This window comes from Artemia franciscana, chromosome 4 (genome assembly GCF_032884065.1).
Source record: "Artemia franciscana chromosome 4, ASM3288406v1, whole genome shotgun sequence".
NCBI classification, from domain to species: domain Eukaryota; kingdom Metazoa; phylum Arthropoda; class Branchiopoda; order Anostraca; family Artemiidae; genus Artemia; species Artemia franciscana.
Window position 1 is genome coordinate 31,956,203 of NC_088866.1, and position 13,317 is coordinate 31,969,519.

Sequence of the window (13,317 nt, forward strand, 5' to 3'; positions counted from 1 at the left end):
TTTGTTTTAAGTTTTATTGCTGTTCCTTACTTCCAGCTGAAAAAGCTTTTTCACTTTTATTTTTTAATTGTTTTTTTTTAAATAATGCTAGTAAATCCTGCTCTCCCTTCATGGAAATTTTCTTCTCCCATTACAAATTCTCTAAGGAAAGTTCCCCCAGCATATCCCCCTCTTCTCAACCCCTCCCCCAAACCAAAAAAATCCTCCTGAAAACGCCTGTATACTTCCCAATAACCATTACTATATGTAAGCACAGGTCAAAGTTTGTAACTTGTTGCCCCTCCCACGGGGACTGTGGGGGAGTAAGTCGTCCCCAAAGACATAGTTATAAGGTTTTTCGACTACGCTGAATAAAATGGCTATCTCAGAATTTTGATCCGTTGACTTTGGGAAAATAATGAGCGTGGGAGGGGGCCTAGATGCCCTCCAATTTTTTTGGTCACTTAAAAAGGGCACTAGAACTTTTCATTTCCGTTAGAATGAGCCCTCTTGCAACATTCTAGGACAACTGGGTCGATACGATCACCCCTGGGAAAAAAAAACAAAAAAAAAACAAAAAAACAAAAAAACAAATAAACACGCATCCGTGATCTGCCTTCTGGCAAAAAATGCAAAATTCCACATTTTTGTAGATAGGAGCTCGAAACTTCTACAGTAGGGTTCTCTGATACGCTGAATCTGATGGTGTGATTTTCGTTAAGATTCTATGACTTTTAGGGGGCGTTTCCCCCTATTTTCTAAAATAACGCAAATTTTCTCAGGCTCGTAACTTTTGATGGGTAAGACTAAACTTGATGAAACTTATATATTTAAAACCAGCATTAAAATGCGATTCTTTTGATGTAGCTATTGGTATCAAAATTCCATTTTTTAGAGTTTTGGTTACTATTGAGCCGGGTCGCTCCTTACTACAGTTCGTTACCACGAACTGTTTGATTACGGAGAGCCAATGATTGTTACTTTTATTTCCGTTGATTTCACCCATAATTTTTCTCATTCACCCCTGGTTAGGATTTAAAGACACATTTTATGTTTCAGTTGATGCAGTTTATGCAATGGCTCATGCAGTTCATGCCATGATCTTACAAAAATGTACAAGGGACTCCAAGCCAGGTCTACTACATTTCTGCAAAAGAGTTAAGCCTGCTCCTTCAGGGAGGGAATTGCTAAAATATATCAGAGAAGTTAACTTTACAGGTAACAGGTTTATCCTATTTTTGTTCTTGGAATAGGGATACATAGGCCTATTACTTAATAACAACCGTGAAAAAACGAAAAAATAATGTGTTAAAGGTCATGATTCGGTGAAAAGAAAACTATTTTCGTGCATTACAAATTTTTATAGTTAAGAACACGGAAGAATTTTAGACCCTTTTTTCCAATCCAAACACCGCAAACAGCGCACCCACACACATTCAAACAAAGAAGATAAATAGACATACAGGATTGCAGTTAATAAATATAAGCCATCATAAACTCAAAAAAAAGTACCTCAAACAAGGGTGCATCCAGAATTCTGTCGGGGGGGGGGGGGTGTTTGTGTGCAAAAAATAGACTTTAAAATACGTATCAAAGCTTATTTATATGCATATTTGTTACATTTTTATGAGTCAGACCAAAATTTCGGGCGGGGGAGGGGGTCAAACCCTGTAACCCCACCTCCTGGATGCGACCTTAGCCTGAAATCAAATAAGTTAATCAAAAGTGTTCACCATCTACCACGGCTCATTAGAAAAATACACACTAGCCCTTATGGGTTTCGGTGCTTTAAGTTTCTGACCCAGGCATAGTGGTGTAAAAATAATAGGATGGAAAATTCTGAAAGCCAACCTTGTTAAGTGAATCCTGTTAAATACAAACATATTAATACAATAGTCAAGAATATCAAAGCAACAAAGAAAAGTAGATTAGATGTATCTCTGTTGGCTGTAAACCTGTAAATGGGCAAAAAAATTTAGAACGAACCCTTTTCAACATGTCTATTTTTTCCATTCATGTATAGTTTCTGTTTTGATTAAACAAATTACATTTGCAAGTCTTCAAGTTTCACTAAAACTGGCCGTTTCATATAAATTTATTTTAAATTTTGTCTCTGAGCTTAAAATAAGCAGAAAAAAAGTTTCACCTAGAAATAGACCTTAGCAAGTCCAGCTGTAGCCTGAGTCATAGATGGAGAGAGGGGAAGAGGGCTTTCTGGAGTCTTGTCATCAGAAATCTTACAAATGATTCTTGCCAGATCTGAAACAAAATAACAATTTTTAAAAGCTAGCGTCATAATTGTGTTTTTTGTATTCAACCTCAGCAGAGGCAAAGGTGCAAATTCAAGAAAAGTACGGGGACAAGGTTAACGATAAAATTCTAAGAAAAATAGGACAGCTCGACTTGACAACATTTAGGGCCAGAAAATTAGCGTCAAACCACAGAATATTGCTCTCGAACCAAGCATCAAATAGGATACGGGTCTCATGCTCAGTTCTAATTACTGCGCCGAGGGTACTGCCATCCCCAAACGCAACTAGAATGGTCTTATCTTTTGAATGTCTCAAACTGTTTTCCCAATACCCAAAAGCAACTAGAATGGTCTTATCTTTTGAATGTCTCATACAAAAAAGATATTTTTAAAGTCTAGATTTTGAATTTTTTTCCATGAAAATACCAAAAAAAGACATTTTTCAAAAATCAAAGGGAATAATATTCACCCTACTCACTCCCTGTCCCAATTTGCGCCCCCTTCAAAGGGGGCGCTTAGGAGTTTCTCTTCCTCAGATTTTGTCTGTACAGCAAGCTGGCTGATGGCTGATGGCAAGCTGGCGGATTAGTTAAATTAAATAATAAAAAAAACAAGTTTTTTAACTGCAAGTAAGGAGCGACAATAAAACTTAAACCGAACATAAATAATTTCGTATATGAAAGTGGTTGCACCCTCCTCAACGCCTCGCTTTTTACGCTAAAGTTTGACTCTTTCTCACAACTCTACTTTTTAAAACAATAAAAAAATTTAGCGTAAAGACCGAGGCGTTGAGGAGGGGACAACCCTTTTCATTTACGGAATAATTTATGTTCGTTTTAAGTTATAATGTCGCTCCCTACTTGCAATAAAAAAAAAATAATTTCTGAGCGTTTTTGAATTAATGTATGTTTTAATTTTGGCTCACGGCACATGAATAATTAGAACGAAATTTGCATATTAATTTTTTTGCCTAAATTGCTTTCTCATAGTTTTGATAGGACTATTTTGAAAAAAAAGGCGTGGGTGAGGAGGCCTAGTTGCCCGCCAATTTTTGGTTACTTAAAAGGCAACTAGAACTTTTTATTTTTTTACGAACGTTATTATTAGTAATAAATATACGTAACTTACGAATTAACTTACGTAACGAACTTCTAAATCTGTATATTTTTATTACGTCTATGAGGGGATTCACCCCCCACGTCAATACCTCGCTCTTTACACTAAAGCTTGAATTTTGTCCCAAATCTTTAAGAATGATCCCTGGATCATAGAGGCCGTAGAGTAAATAGTTGAAATTATTAAGAATGGGAAAAGGGAAGAAGAAAAGGGTGGTATTGTGGAGGGGACGGACGCCCTTATATACGTAATAATTTTGTTTGTTTTATGCTACTCCTTACTTCGGGCTGAAAAAACTTTTTTTTTAATTATTTTCTCGTTATTTTTTTAAATAATGCTAGAAAATCCTGCGCCCTCTTCATGGAAATTATTTTCCCTCAAGATTAATTCCTCCATGGAAAGATCCTCCCGCGTAACCCCTTCCCACCGATCTCCCCCTCCCCTCAACGCGAACTCCCCCCGTGAAAACGTCCTTACACTTGCCAATAACCATTACTATATGTAAACAGTGGTCAAAGCTTGTAACTTGCATCCCCTCTCTCGGGGACTGTGGGGATTAAGTCGTCCCAAAAGACATAATTATTAGGTTTTTCGACTATGTTAAACAAAATAGCTATCTCAAAATTTTGATCCGGCAACTTTGGGGGAAAATGAGCATGGGAGGAAGCCTAGGTGCCCTCCAAATTTTTAGTCACTTAAAAAGGACATATAATATCCGTTAGAATGAGCCCTCTTGCGACATTCTAGGACCACTGGGTCGATACGATCACCCCTGGAAAAAAAATTAATAAATAAAGACGCATCCGTGATCCGTATTTTGGTAAACCATACAAAATTCCCCATTTTCTTAGATAGGAGCTTGAAACGTCTACGATAGAGTTCTCTGATGCGCTGAATCTGATGGTGTGATTCTCGTTAAGATTCTATGACTTTTAAGGGGTGTTTCTTCCTATTTTCTAAAATAAGGTAATTGTCTCAGACTCGTAACTTTTGATGGGTAAGACTAAACTTGATGTAACTTGATATATTTAAAATCAATATAAAATGCGATTCTTTTGATTCCACTTTTTAGAGTTTCGGTTACTATAGAGCCGGGTCACTTCTTACTATATACAGTTCGTTACCTCGAACTGTTTGATATATTCATTGTTCTATGCTCTAGGTTTACAAGGTCAAGGGGTTCGCTTTAACAAGGATGGTGATGCGTATGGGCACTATTTTATATACCAGTATCAAAATCTTGGAAACAGATATGACTATGTCCACATTGGAAACTGGAGCGCATCGTAAGTATTGACTGTCAACTTTCGGTAAATTTTAGGAATTTTAATGTTAAATTAATTATTTCTGACTTACTTATTAAACTTAAAAATTTATTAATAAGTTAATTAACCAATATAAATTATTTTTATAGTTAATTATCTTGTTTTTATATTTTTTCGTTTTAATCAAATATCTAGGCTATATGTTAGCAGGTTGTTATATTTTATCAGTTATATGTTTATTTAACCAAAATAGTTAATTATCGACTATAAGTTAATTACTAAATTATTTTGTAAGCGTTAACACTGCTAAGTACTAGAAATTTAAGTAAATTTTAAGAATTCACTAGCAAACAGATTTTGTTGTGAGAATTTAAATTATATAGCCTTTGAATTACTGTGCTTGTGCCATACCTCCCAATGCACATTACTACTATCTAAGGTTAAAGAATTTATCAAATAGCTATCATATAGCATAAAGAATCTATATATATAAAAATAAGTTGTCTGTCTGTGGATGTGTGGATGGATGTGTGGATGGATGTGTCAGGTGACGTCACCTGAAAAAACTGGATTAGGTGACGTCAAAACTGAAAAAACTAAAAAAAGGCAAAAACTACAAAAAAAACTAAAAACTAATAAAAAAAATAAAAAAGCTAAAAAACTAAAAAAACTATAAAGGTAAAAACCAATAAAAAACTAAAAAAAAAACTGAAAAAACTAAAAAAAGGCAAAAACTACAAAAAAAAACTAAAAACTAATAAAAAAAGTAAAAAAGCTAAAAAACTAAAAAAACTAAAAAAACTAAAAAAAGGTAAAAAACTAAAAAAAATAAAAAATAAAAAAAAACTAAAAAAAAGGAAAAAACTGAAAAATAAGCTAAAATAAAGGTAAAAACCAATAAAAAACTAAAAAAAAAAGGAAAAAACTAATAAATGACGACACTCAAAGAGAAAGCGACCAGGACAAAAAACTAAAAAAAAAGGCAAAAACTACAAAAAAACTAAAAACTAATAAAAAAATAAAAAAGCTAAAAAACTAAAAAAACTAAAAAAAGGTAAAAAACTAAAAAAACTAAAAACTAAAAAAAAACTAAAAAAGGTAAAAACTAAAAAACTACAAAAAAAACTAAAAACTAATAAAAAAAATAAAAAAGCTAAAAAACTAAAAAAACTATAAAGGTAAAAACCAATAAAAAACTAAAAAAAAACTGAAAAAACTAAAAAAAGGCAAAAACTACAAAAAAAAACTAAAAACTAATAAAAAAAGTAAAAAAGCTAAAAAACTAAAAAAACTAAAAAAACTAAAAAAAGGTAAAAAACTAAAAAAAATAAAAAATAAAAAAAAACTAAAAAAAAGGAAAAAACTGAAAAATAAGCTAAAATAAAGGTAAAAACCAATAAAAAACTAAAAAAAAAAAGGAAAAAACTAATAAATGACGACACTCAAAGAGAAAGCGACCAGGACAAAAAACTAAAAAAAAAGGCAAAAACTACAAAAAAACTAAAAACTAATAAAAAAAATAAAAAAGCTAAAAAACTAAAAAAACTAAAAAAAGGTAAAAAACTAAAAAAACTAAAAACTAAAAAAAAACTAAAAAAGGTAAAAACTAAAAGAACTAAAAAAGAAAAAAATAAATGACGACACTCAAAGAGAAAGCGACCAGGACAAAAGGAATGTTCGATTAGCAATCAACAAAGCACCGGGACACAGGGAGTATAAATGACGACCAGGACACAAGTAAAAAAAAAAATTAACAAAACTAAAAAGAAGGTAAAAACTACAAAAAAACTAAAAAGAAAAAAAAACTAAAAACTAATAAAAAAACTAAAAAATCTAAAAATCTAAATAAACTAAAAAAGAAAAAAAAAGGAAAAAAATAAAGGAGAAAAACAAAACTAAAAAACGAATGTATATACAGACCGGTACACCGGGATACAAATGACGACCGGGACACAGGGAATATAAATAACGACCGGGACACAGGGACACAACTACAACGGGGACACCGGGGGAAACAGGGGGATATAAATGACGACCGGGACAAAAAAACTAAAAAGAAATAAAAACTAAAAACTAATAAAAAAAACTAAAAAATCTAAAAATCTAAATAAGCTAAAAAAGAAAAAAAAAGGAAAAAAATAAAGGAGAAAAACAAAACTAAAAAACGAATGTATATACAGACCGGGACACCGGGATACAAATGATGACCGGGACCCGGGACACAGGGAATATAAATGACGACCGGGACACAGGGACACAACTACAACGGGGACACCGGGGGAAACAGGGGGATAACCTGACAATCTATTTATATGCAAAGACAATGGGACAGCAAAGAATGTTGTATATTCGCAAGTTTTACGTAGTTAAAACCATATATATATATATATATATCTATATTCACAGGTGGGACATAGGGACACAACTACAATGGCGCGTAACTATTATGGCGCGTAACGACTTACGCGCGCGGGGGGGCTTGGGGGGGGCGCGAAGCGCCCCCACCAACTAGGTGTTGGGGTGGCGCGAAGCGCCACCCCAACAGCTAGTATTAATACTAATAATACTAATACTAAAATTACTAAAAAAATACTAATACTAAAACACGAAAACTAAAAAACCCAACATAGATCCAAGCAGGGTGTCACATGTTGGGAGTGAATGGATCCCCCCCCTCGATGTTTTCAACGACTCGGTAAAAAAAATTGAGTAAATAAGGGTTACAAGCAGATGAGAATATACGACAAACACTAGTAAAAGATTAAATTGATACAGGAGGGATTGCACAATTTGTCCCACGTAGAAAATTTTCAGATAAATATACCAACATAAATCAGCTTAGAATTCTAAGCAGAGTGAACTAAAACTAAAAGTTTTCATTCCGGCTAGTTGAGTTTGAAAGTAAATCCCATATCTTCGGATGTTGAAATGCTCATTGTGTTTCTTATGGCCCATTGAGTCGCACAGGGAATGGCTCTAAAACCAATCGGTTCCATGGACAAACCAAGCGAATTTTCTCATAGTACCGATCAGTTTTGGGGCTGGGAATTTTTTCTAGTTTCCCTATGGTACCGATCGGTTTTTCGGGTTTCGTCATGTGAAAATGAGCAATTATTTTTGAAAATGGAAAGCATATCAATTATTAAGCACGCGAAAGTTCAATATTTGGTGGTTCTTATTCAGAGCCTTTGGTAGAAGAACTAGCTAGCGTAAAAATATAAAAAGGAAGAGATGCTGCTGTTTCTAAATCTGAGGTATCTGAATTTAATGGCATGTTTTTAATTTTTTCTGCCAAACTTTAGGGAGAAGTTCTAAATGATGAAGTTTCTAAATTGGTTTTGACACGATATAAATCTGACAAAATGGTGATTTAATTATGAGCATTATTATTATTATTCTTTGTATTTTAATGTTGATTGATGAGTTTTAAGGAAGGAGTAATGAGAATTAAGTTGTAATAACCTTGAGAAAGTAATGAGAATTAAGCTTGGAATTTAGCTTATGTTCTTATGTTTTTAGTTTGATTTAGTTTATGTGTCAGCATTTGTCGATACGCTGGACAATTTTGTCGGCATATTCCTCACATCCCCCCAACTCAAAATCCAAGCGTAAACCCAGCGTAAAGAGTGGAGGACACGGGACGGCAACCATCCTCGTATAATCTCCTAGTCTTTATACTAAAATTTAGCATACGCTTTGTTGATAATAAGCTACTGAGGTTGGAAATAAGCTCCTGAATATTATGAATATAATTTTGGAAAAGGGGGATGTACCTAGTGATTTAAGGAAAACTTCAATTAAACTCTTGAACAAAAATATGATGAGAGTGAATGTGGTCATTGAGGCAAATTATACGCATGATGATATTTTTTAGACTTCTGTAGTTAAATCTGTAGCTGTAATTAAAGTTTTCAGAGAAAACTCTGCTGTAGTTAAAGTTTTCAGAGAAGAAAAATGTAGGCTTAGGAAAAGAAAAGGATGTGTAGACAAAACTTTCACTCTTAGATTAATAATTAAGTACCTGAGTCATCAAACACCTTTAGTCCTCAGTTTATAGATTATGAGCAAGCGTCTTATTCAGCTGAGAGAACAGCTTTAGCGATTGGCTTATCCTTGTATTGTATACCATAAAAATACATTAAAGTGATTAGTGCTATGTACGAGAATAATATTACTTCAGTTAAGGTAGGAAATGAGGCTAGTAGCTGGTTTTAAATCAGTAGTGAAGCAGGGTTGCATTTTATCCCAATTGCATGGATTATTTTGATGGACTTTGTCTTGAGGAACACTACAAAGGCAATGGGAGAACACGGAATCCTACGGGAAAGCAAAAATCTCTTGGACGTAGATTAAGCTAATGATTTAAGCATCCTAGATGAATGTGTTAGAAAAATTAATAAACTTTTTGATGTTTTGTGAGTTCAGGATGCGAGAAAAGGTTTGAAAATCAATGTTAAGAATACAAAGTCGCTAAGGCTAGGAAAAAGTGAAGAAGAAAAGGCGATGTTGGGTAACGGGGAGATCGATCAAGTGGACAGCTTCACTTACTTAGGTAGCATCAGAGGCAACGCTATAGTGTTTTAGAATCAGGGGCACGGCCTATAGTAAAGGCCATAACGCTTCAACGTTTTATTTTTTTTCTCTTGGGCTTTTCATATGGAAGGAGCGGTCGCATAAACTTCGGAATGGGTTCATTCGATTAGAAATCGAAAGTTCTAGTACCCTTTTTAAGAGTCAAAAGTAATCGGGGGGCCACCATCCCTCATGCCCTCTTTTTCCCAAATGCATTTATCAAAATTTTGAGATTTTGTCATTTTATCAAAATTTGAGATTTTGCCATTTTTGTCAAAATAGTTCAAAGATAGGATTAAAAAAAACTCCTGGGTCGATACGACTCCTCAGAGCCCGGGGACAAGTGTTGCCTATGCCTCGAGGGCTTATAAAGTGTTTATGGAAGGAGTGGTCGTTTAATAAAATAAATAAATATAAATAAATATATTCGCAAATTTGATGGCAGGCCGTTAAGCCTCTACAAAACAAAAATCTTAATTTGCATTTCTTCTAAATTTGCATAAGGAGAAAATGTCACTTGAATAATATTCATCAACTTCCTTCTTGAATGTCCGTAGGTTTGTGGAGCAGATTACTCTTCCTGGTAAGTTGTTCCAATGCTGTACAACTCGGTTGCCGAAAGTCCATCGGCCCATGTCCTTGTAAAAACGTTCCATACTCACTTTGTACTGATGTCCTCGGAGATGATTTTTATTGAACTGCACGATTCTCTGGGCTGGTACGTTATCATAGGCTCCATTGCAGAGCTTGTACATTTCAATAAGATCACCACGGTGGAATCTATACGCGAGGTTTGGGATTTCAAGCTTTCTAAGCCGCTCTTCGTAGGGAAGGAAGCGTAACCTGGGAGAGAATTTAGTTATCCTCCTCTGAACATTTTCGAGAGCATCTATGTCCTTGTTGTAGTATGGTCTTGTAGAACAATGTCCATACTCAAGAATCGGGCGGACAAGGGACTTATAGAGCGTAGCAAGCATTTTGTCGTCCTCACACGAGAAGTTTCTTCTGATAATACCAGCAACTTTGGAAGCCTTCTTGACGACAGCTTCATAGTGGCTACTGAAGTTCAGTTCAGAATCCACTAAGATGCCTAGGTCTCTTTCTTCTCTACTAAGAGTGAGTGCAGCGGAACCAAGAAAGTATGAGGACGAAAAGTTTTGTGGACCCAGAGTGAGGATATGACTTTTCTGGGTATTGATTTCCATGATCCACTTCTTCACCCAGTCATCGATTCGTTGGAGATCCGCCTGCAGGTGGTGAATGTCTTCACATGACGAGATGACGCGATAGAGCTTTGTGTCGTCCGCGTAGAGAAGGACGTCAGATTTGATGCCCTCAACTAGGTCGTTGATGTAGAGATTAAACAGAAGGGGGCCGAGAATTGACCCCTGGGGTACTCCGCTAAGAACTTCTTCTTCGGTATTGCTGAGACAACCTTCTACGCACACAACTTGCTTTCTGCCAGTTAAGAAGTCCGTAATCCATTGAAGAAGACTGAATGAGGACCCGGATGAGGAGAGACCGTATTTCCTGAGCTTCTTGACGAGACGCTTATGGGGAACTTTGTCAAAGGCTTTCTTGAGATCCAAGTATATGAGATCAATCTGGAACCCCTTGTCGATGTTTTTCTTCCAATCATCTGTGGCACAAAGCAGTTGGATCTCTGCAGATCGTTCCTTAAGAAAACCAAACTGCTTTTCGGTAAGTATTTTTTCTCGTTTTAAGTGTTCTAGGGTGTGGTCTGCAATGAGAGACTCAAGTTCTTTACACGTAATACAAGTGAGGCTTATCGGTCTGTAGTTTGATGGGTCTTCTCGTTTCCCACCTTTGTATATTGGGACGACAATAGCTTTTTTCCAAATAACGAGAAGCTCACCGAGTTCAAGAGAGTTTCTGTAAATGTAGACTAGTGGCTCTGTTATTATCGTTGCAAGTTCTTTGAGCAGTTTTGGATTTTGGATGTAGATTGTCTGGGCCTGTGGACTTGCTTGGGTTAAGTTCTCTGAGTTTTTTTAGAACATCGCTATGTTTGATCTCTATCGGTCTTATCAATTCGCTTATACCCTGAATTGGTTCCTCGCGGCTAAAGTGGTCTTCGTTCTCAGGTTCCTGAGTAAAAACATAAGAGAACTGGCTGTTGAGAAAATTTGCCTTGTCCGTGGGGTCGTGTACCAGCTTTTGTTTCACGGGATCGTAAAGAGATGAGACTCCACCTTTGTTTTTCCTTTTGCTGTTAATGTATTTCCAGAAACTTTTTGGGTTTTCTTTGGAGGGGGTTCATTTGAGTGGAAATTGAAAGTTTTAGTTTGCTTTTTAAGAGTCCAAATTGCTCAGAAGGCAACTAGCCCCTCCATACCCTCTTTCCCCCAAATCCACCCGATGGAAATTTTGGATAGCCATTTTGTTCAAAATTGTCAAAAGATCAGATAACAAAAACGTCGGTGTCGACACAACCCTCCAGAGCCCAATGGCAAGTGTCGTAAGTTATACCCTAGGAGAATATAAGATTTTTATTAAAGGGGTGGTCGCAAAAACTTCGGAAAGGAAAAACTTTCGGAAATTTGATTGGAAATGGAAAGTTCTCTTTTTCAGAGTCAAAAGTGATCAGAAGGTAATTACCCCCGTCCCCAGGCCCTCTTTCCCCAAATGCCTCCGATTGGATTTTGAGGTAACTGTTTTGTTCTAAATAGTTCAAAGATCATATAATCCAACTTCAGGGCTAGCACAACCCCCAGAGCCTTAGGGCAAGTGTCTTAGGTTATGGCCAAGGGGCATATAAGGTTTTTTTTATGAAAGGGATGGTCATACAAACTTTGGAGGAGGCTCAATGGTTGGGGAATTGAACTTCTAGTCTTCCTTTTAAGACTCAAGAGTGATCAGATGGCAACTATCCAACACCACTCGCTCTTTTCCCATAATGCATCTGATCGAAATCTTCATACTGTCATTTCAAAATAGTCCAAAGATCATATAACAATACCTCCGGGGTTGAAACAATCCCCCCAGTCCCTGGGGGCAAGGGTTGTAAGCTATACCCCGAGGACACGTAAAGTTTTTATGTACTGAGTGGTTGTATAAACTTTAATTTGAAATTGAACTTCTAGTTCCGCTTTTAAGATTCAAGAGTGATCGGAGGGCAACTATCCTCCCCCTCCCTCTTTTCTCCAAATGCATCTGATCAAAATTTTGAGATAGCCATTTTGTTCAAAGTAGTCTAAGTATACCCCGGGGCATATAAGGTTTTCATGGAAGACCCAGATGGCCATTTAACTTTGGAAGGATTCATTTGATTGGGAATTGAAAGTCCTAGTTCCATTCTTAAGCGTCAAAAGGGATCAGAGGGCAACCAGTTCCCTCCGCCCCTCGATGCCCTCTTTTTCCCAAATACATCCGATTAAAATCTTAAGATAGTCTTCTTGTTCAAAATAGTCCCAAGGTCATATAACAATGCCTCCAGGGTTGACACAACCGCTAGAGCCCGGAGGCGAGGGTTGTAAGTTATTACCCCTGGGTTTACATAGATTTTATGGAAGCAGTATTCGTATAAACTTTTGAGGCGGCTCATTTGACTGGAAATTCAAGTTTTCGTTCCCTTTTAAGAGTCAAAAGGAATCGTAGGGCTACCAACTGTCTGACACCTTTTTACCTCAAAGGGACCCGATAAAAATTTAGTGATAGCTATTTTGTTCAAAATAGTCCAAAAGCAAAATAATTATTCCTCCAGGGCTATCATCACCCCAGCCCTGGGGCAAGGGCTATACGTTCTGCTAGTTGCTTGTAGCATGCCCCTTGAGCATGGCTTCTGTGTTTTTTCCCAGAGGCACTTCATACGGAAGGTGTGGCCGTATAAACTTCGAAGGGGGATTCCTCGGTTGGAAGTTCTAGGAACCTTTTAAAAGTAAAAAATTATTGGAGGGCAACTAGCTCTCTTTCTCATGCTCTTATTTCCCCGAATGTATCCAATTAAAATTTTACGATAGTCTTTTCGGTCAAAATACCCCAAAGGTCAAACAACTATCCATCCTGGGTTGAGAGGACCCCCATAGCCCCCAGGGGAAAGAGCTTTAAGTTATGAAAGCTGCCCCTGGTTGACATATAAGGTTTTTTACGGAAGGGTAACCGTATAAAATTTTG

General features: G+C 36.3%; 1 protein-coding gene and 1 long non-coding RNA gene across 4 annotated transcripts in view; one reads left to right on the plus strand and one right to left on the minus strand.

Moving 5' to 3' along the window:
• LOC136026298 (metabotropic glutamate receptor 8-like) overlaps positions 1 to 13,317 on the plus strand; it is a 229,660-nt gene that overhangs the window by 149,095 nt on the left and 67,248 nt on the right. For both annotated transcript variants that reach the window (XM_065702713.1, XM_065702712.1), the window contains exons 9-10: positions 1,039 to 1,197; positions 4,509 to 4,632. In XM_065702713.1, the coding sequence (XP_065558785.1) occupies positions 1,039 to 1,197; positions 4,509 to 4,632 (283 nt within the window). The remainder of the gene's footprint in view (positions 1 to 1,038; positions 1,198 to 4,508; positions 4,633 to 13,317) is intronic.
• The window catches only part of LOC136026301 (uncharacterized), an 82,355-nt gene that overhangs the window by 33,119 nt on the left and 35,919 nt on the right, over positions 1 to 13,317 (minus strand). For both annotated transcript variants that reach the window (XR_010617258.1, XR_010617257.1), the window contains exon 2: positions 2,126 to 2,238. This is a non-coding gene — a long non-coding RNA (uncharacterized LOC136026301). The remainder of the gene's footprint in view (positions 1 to 2,125; positions 2,239 to 13,317) is intronic.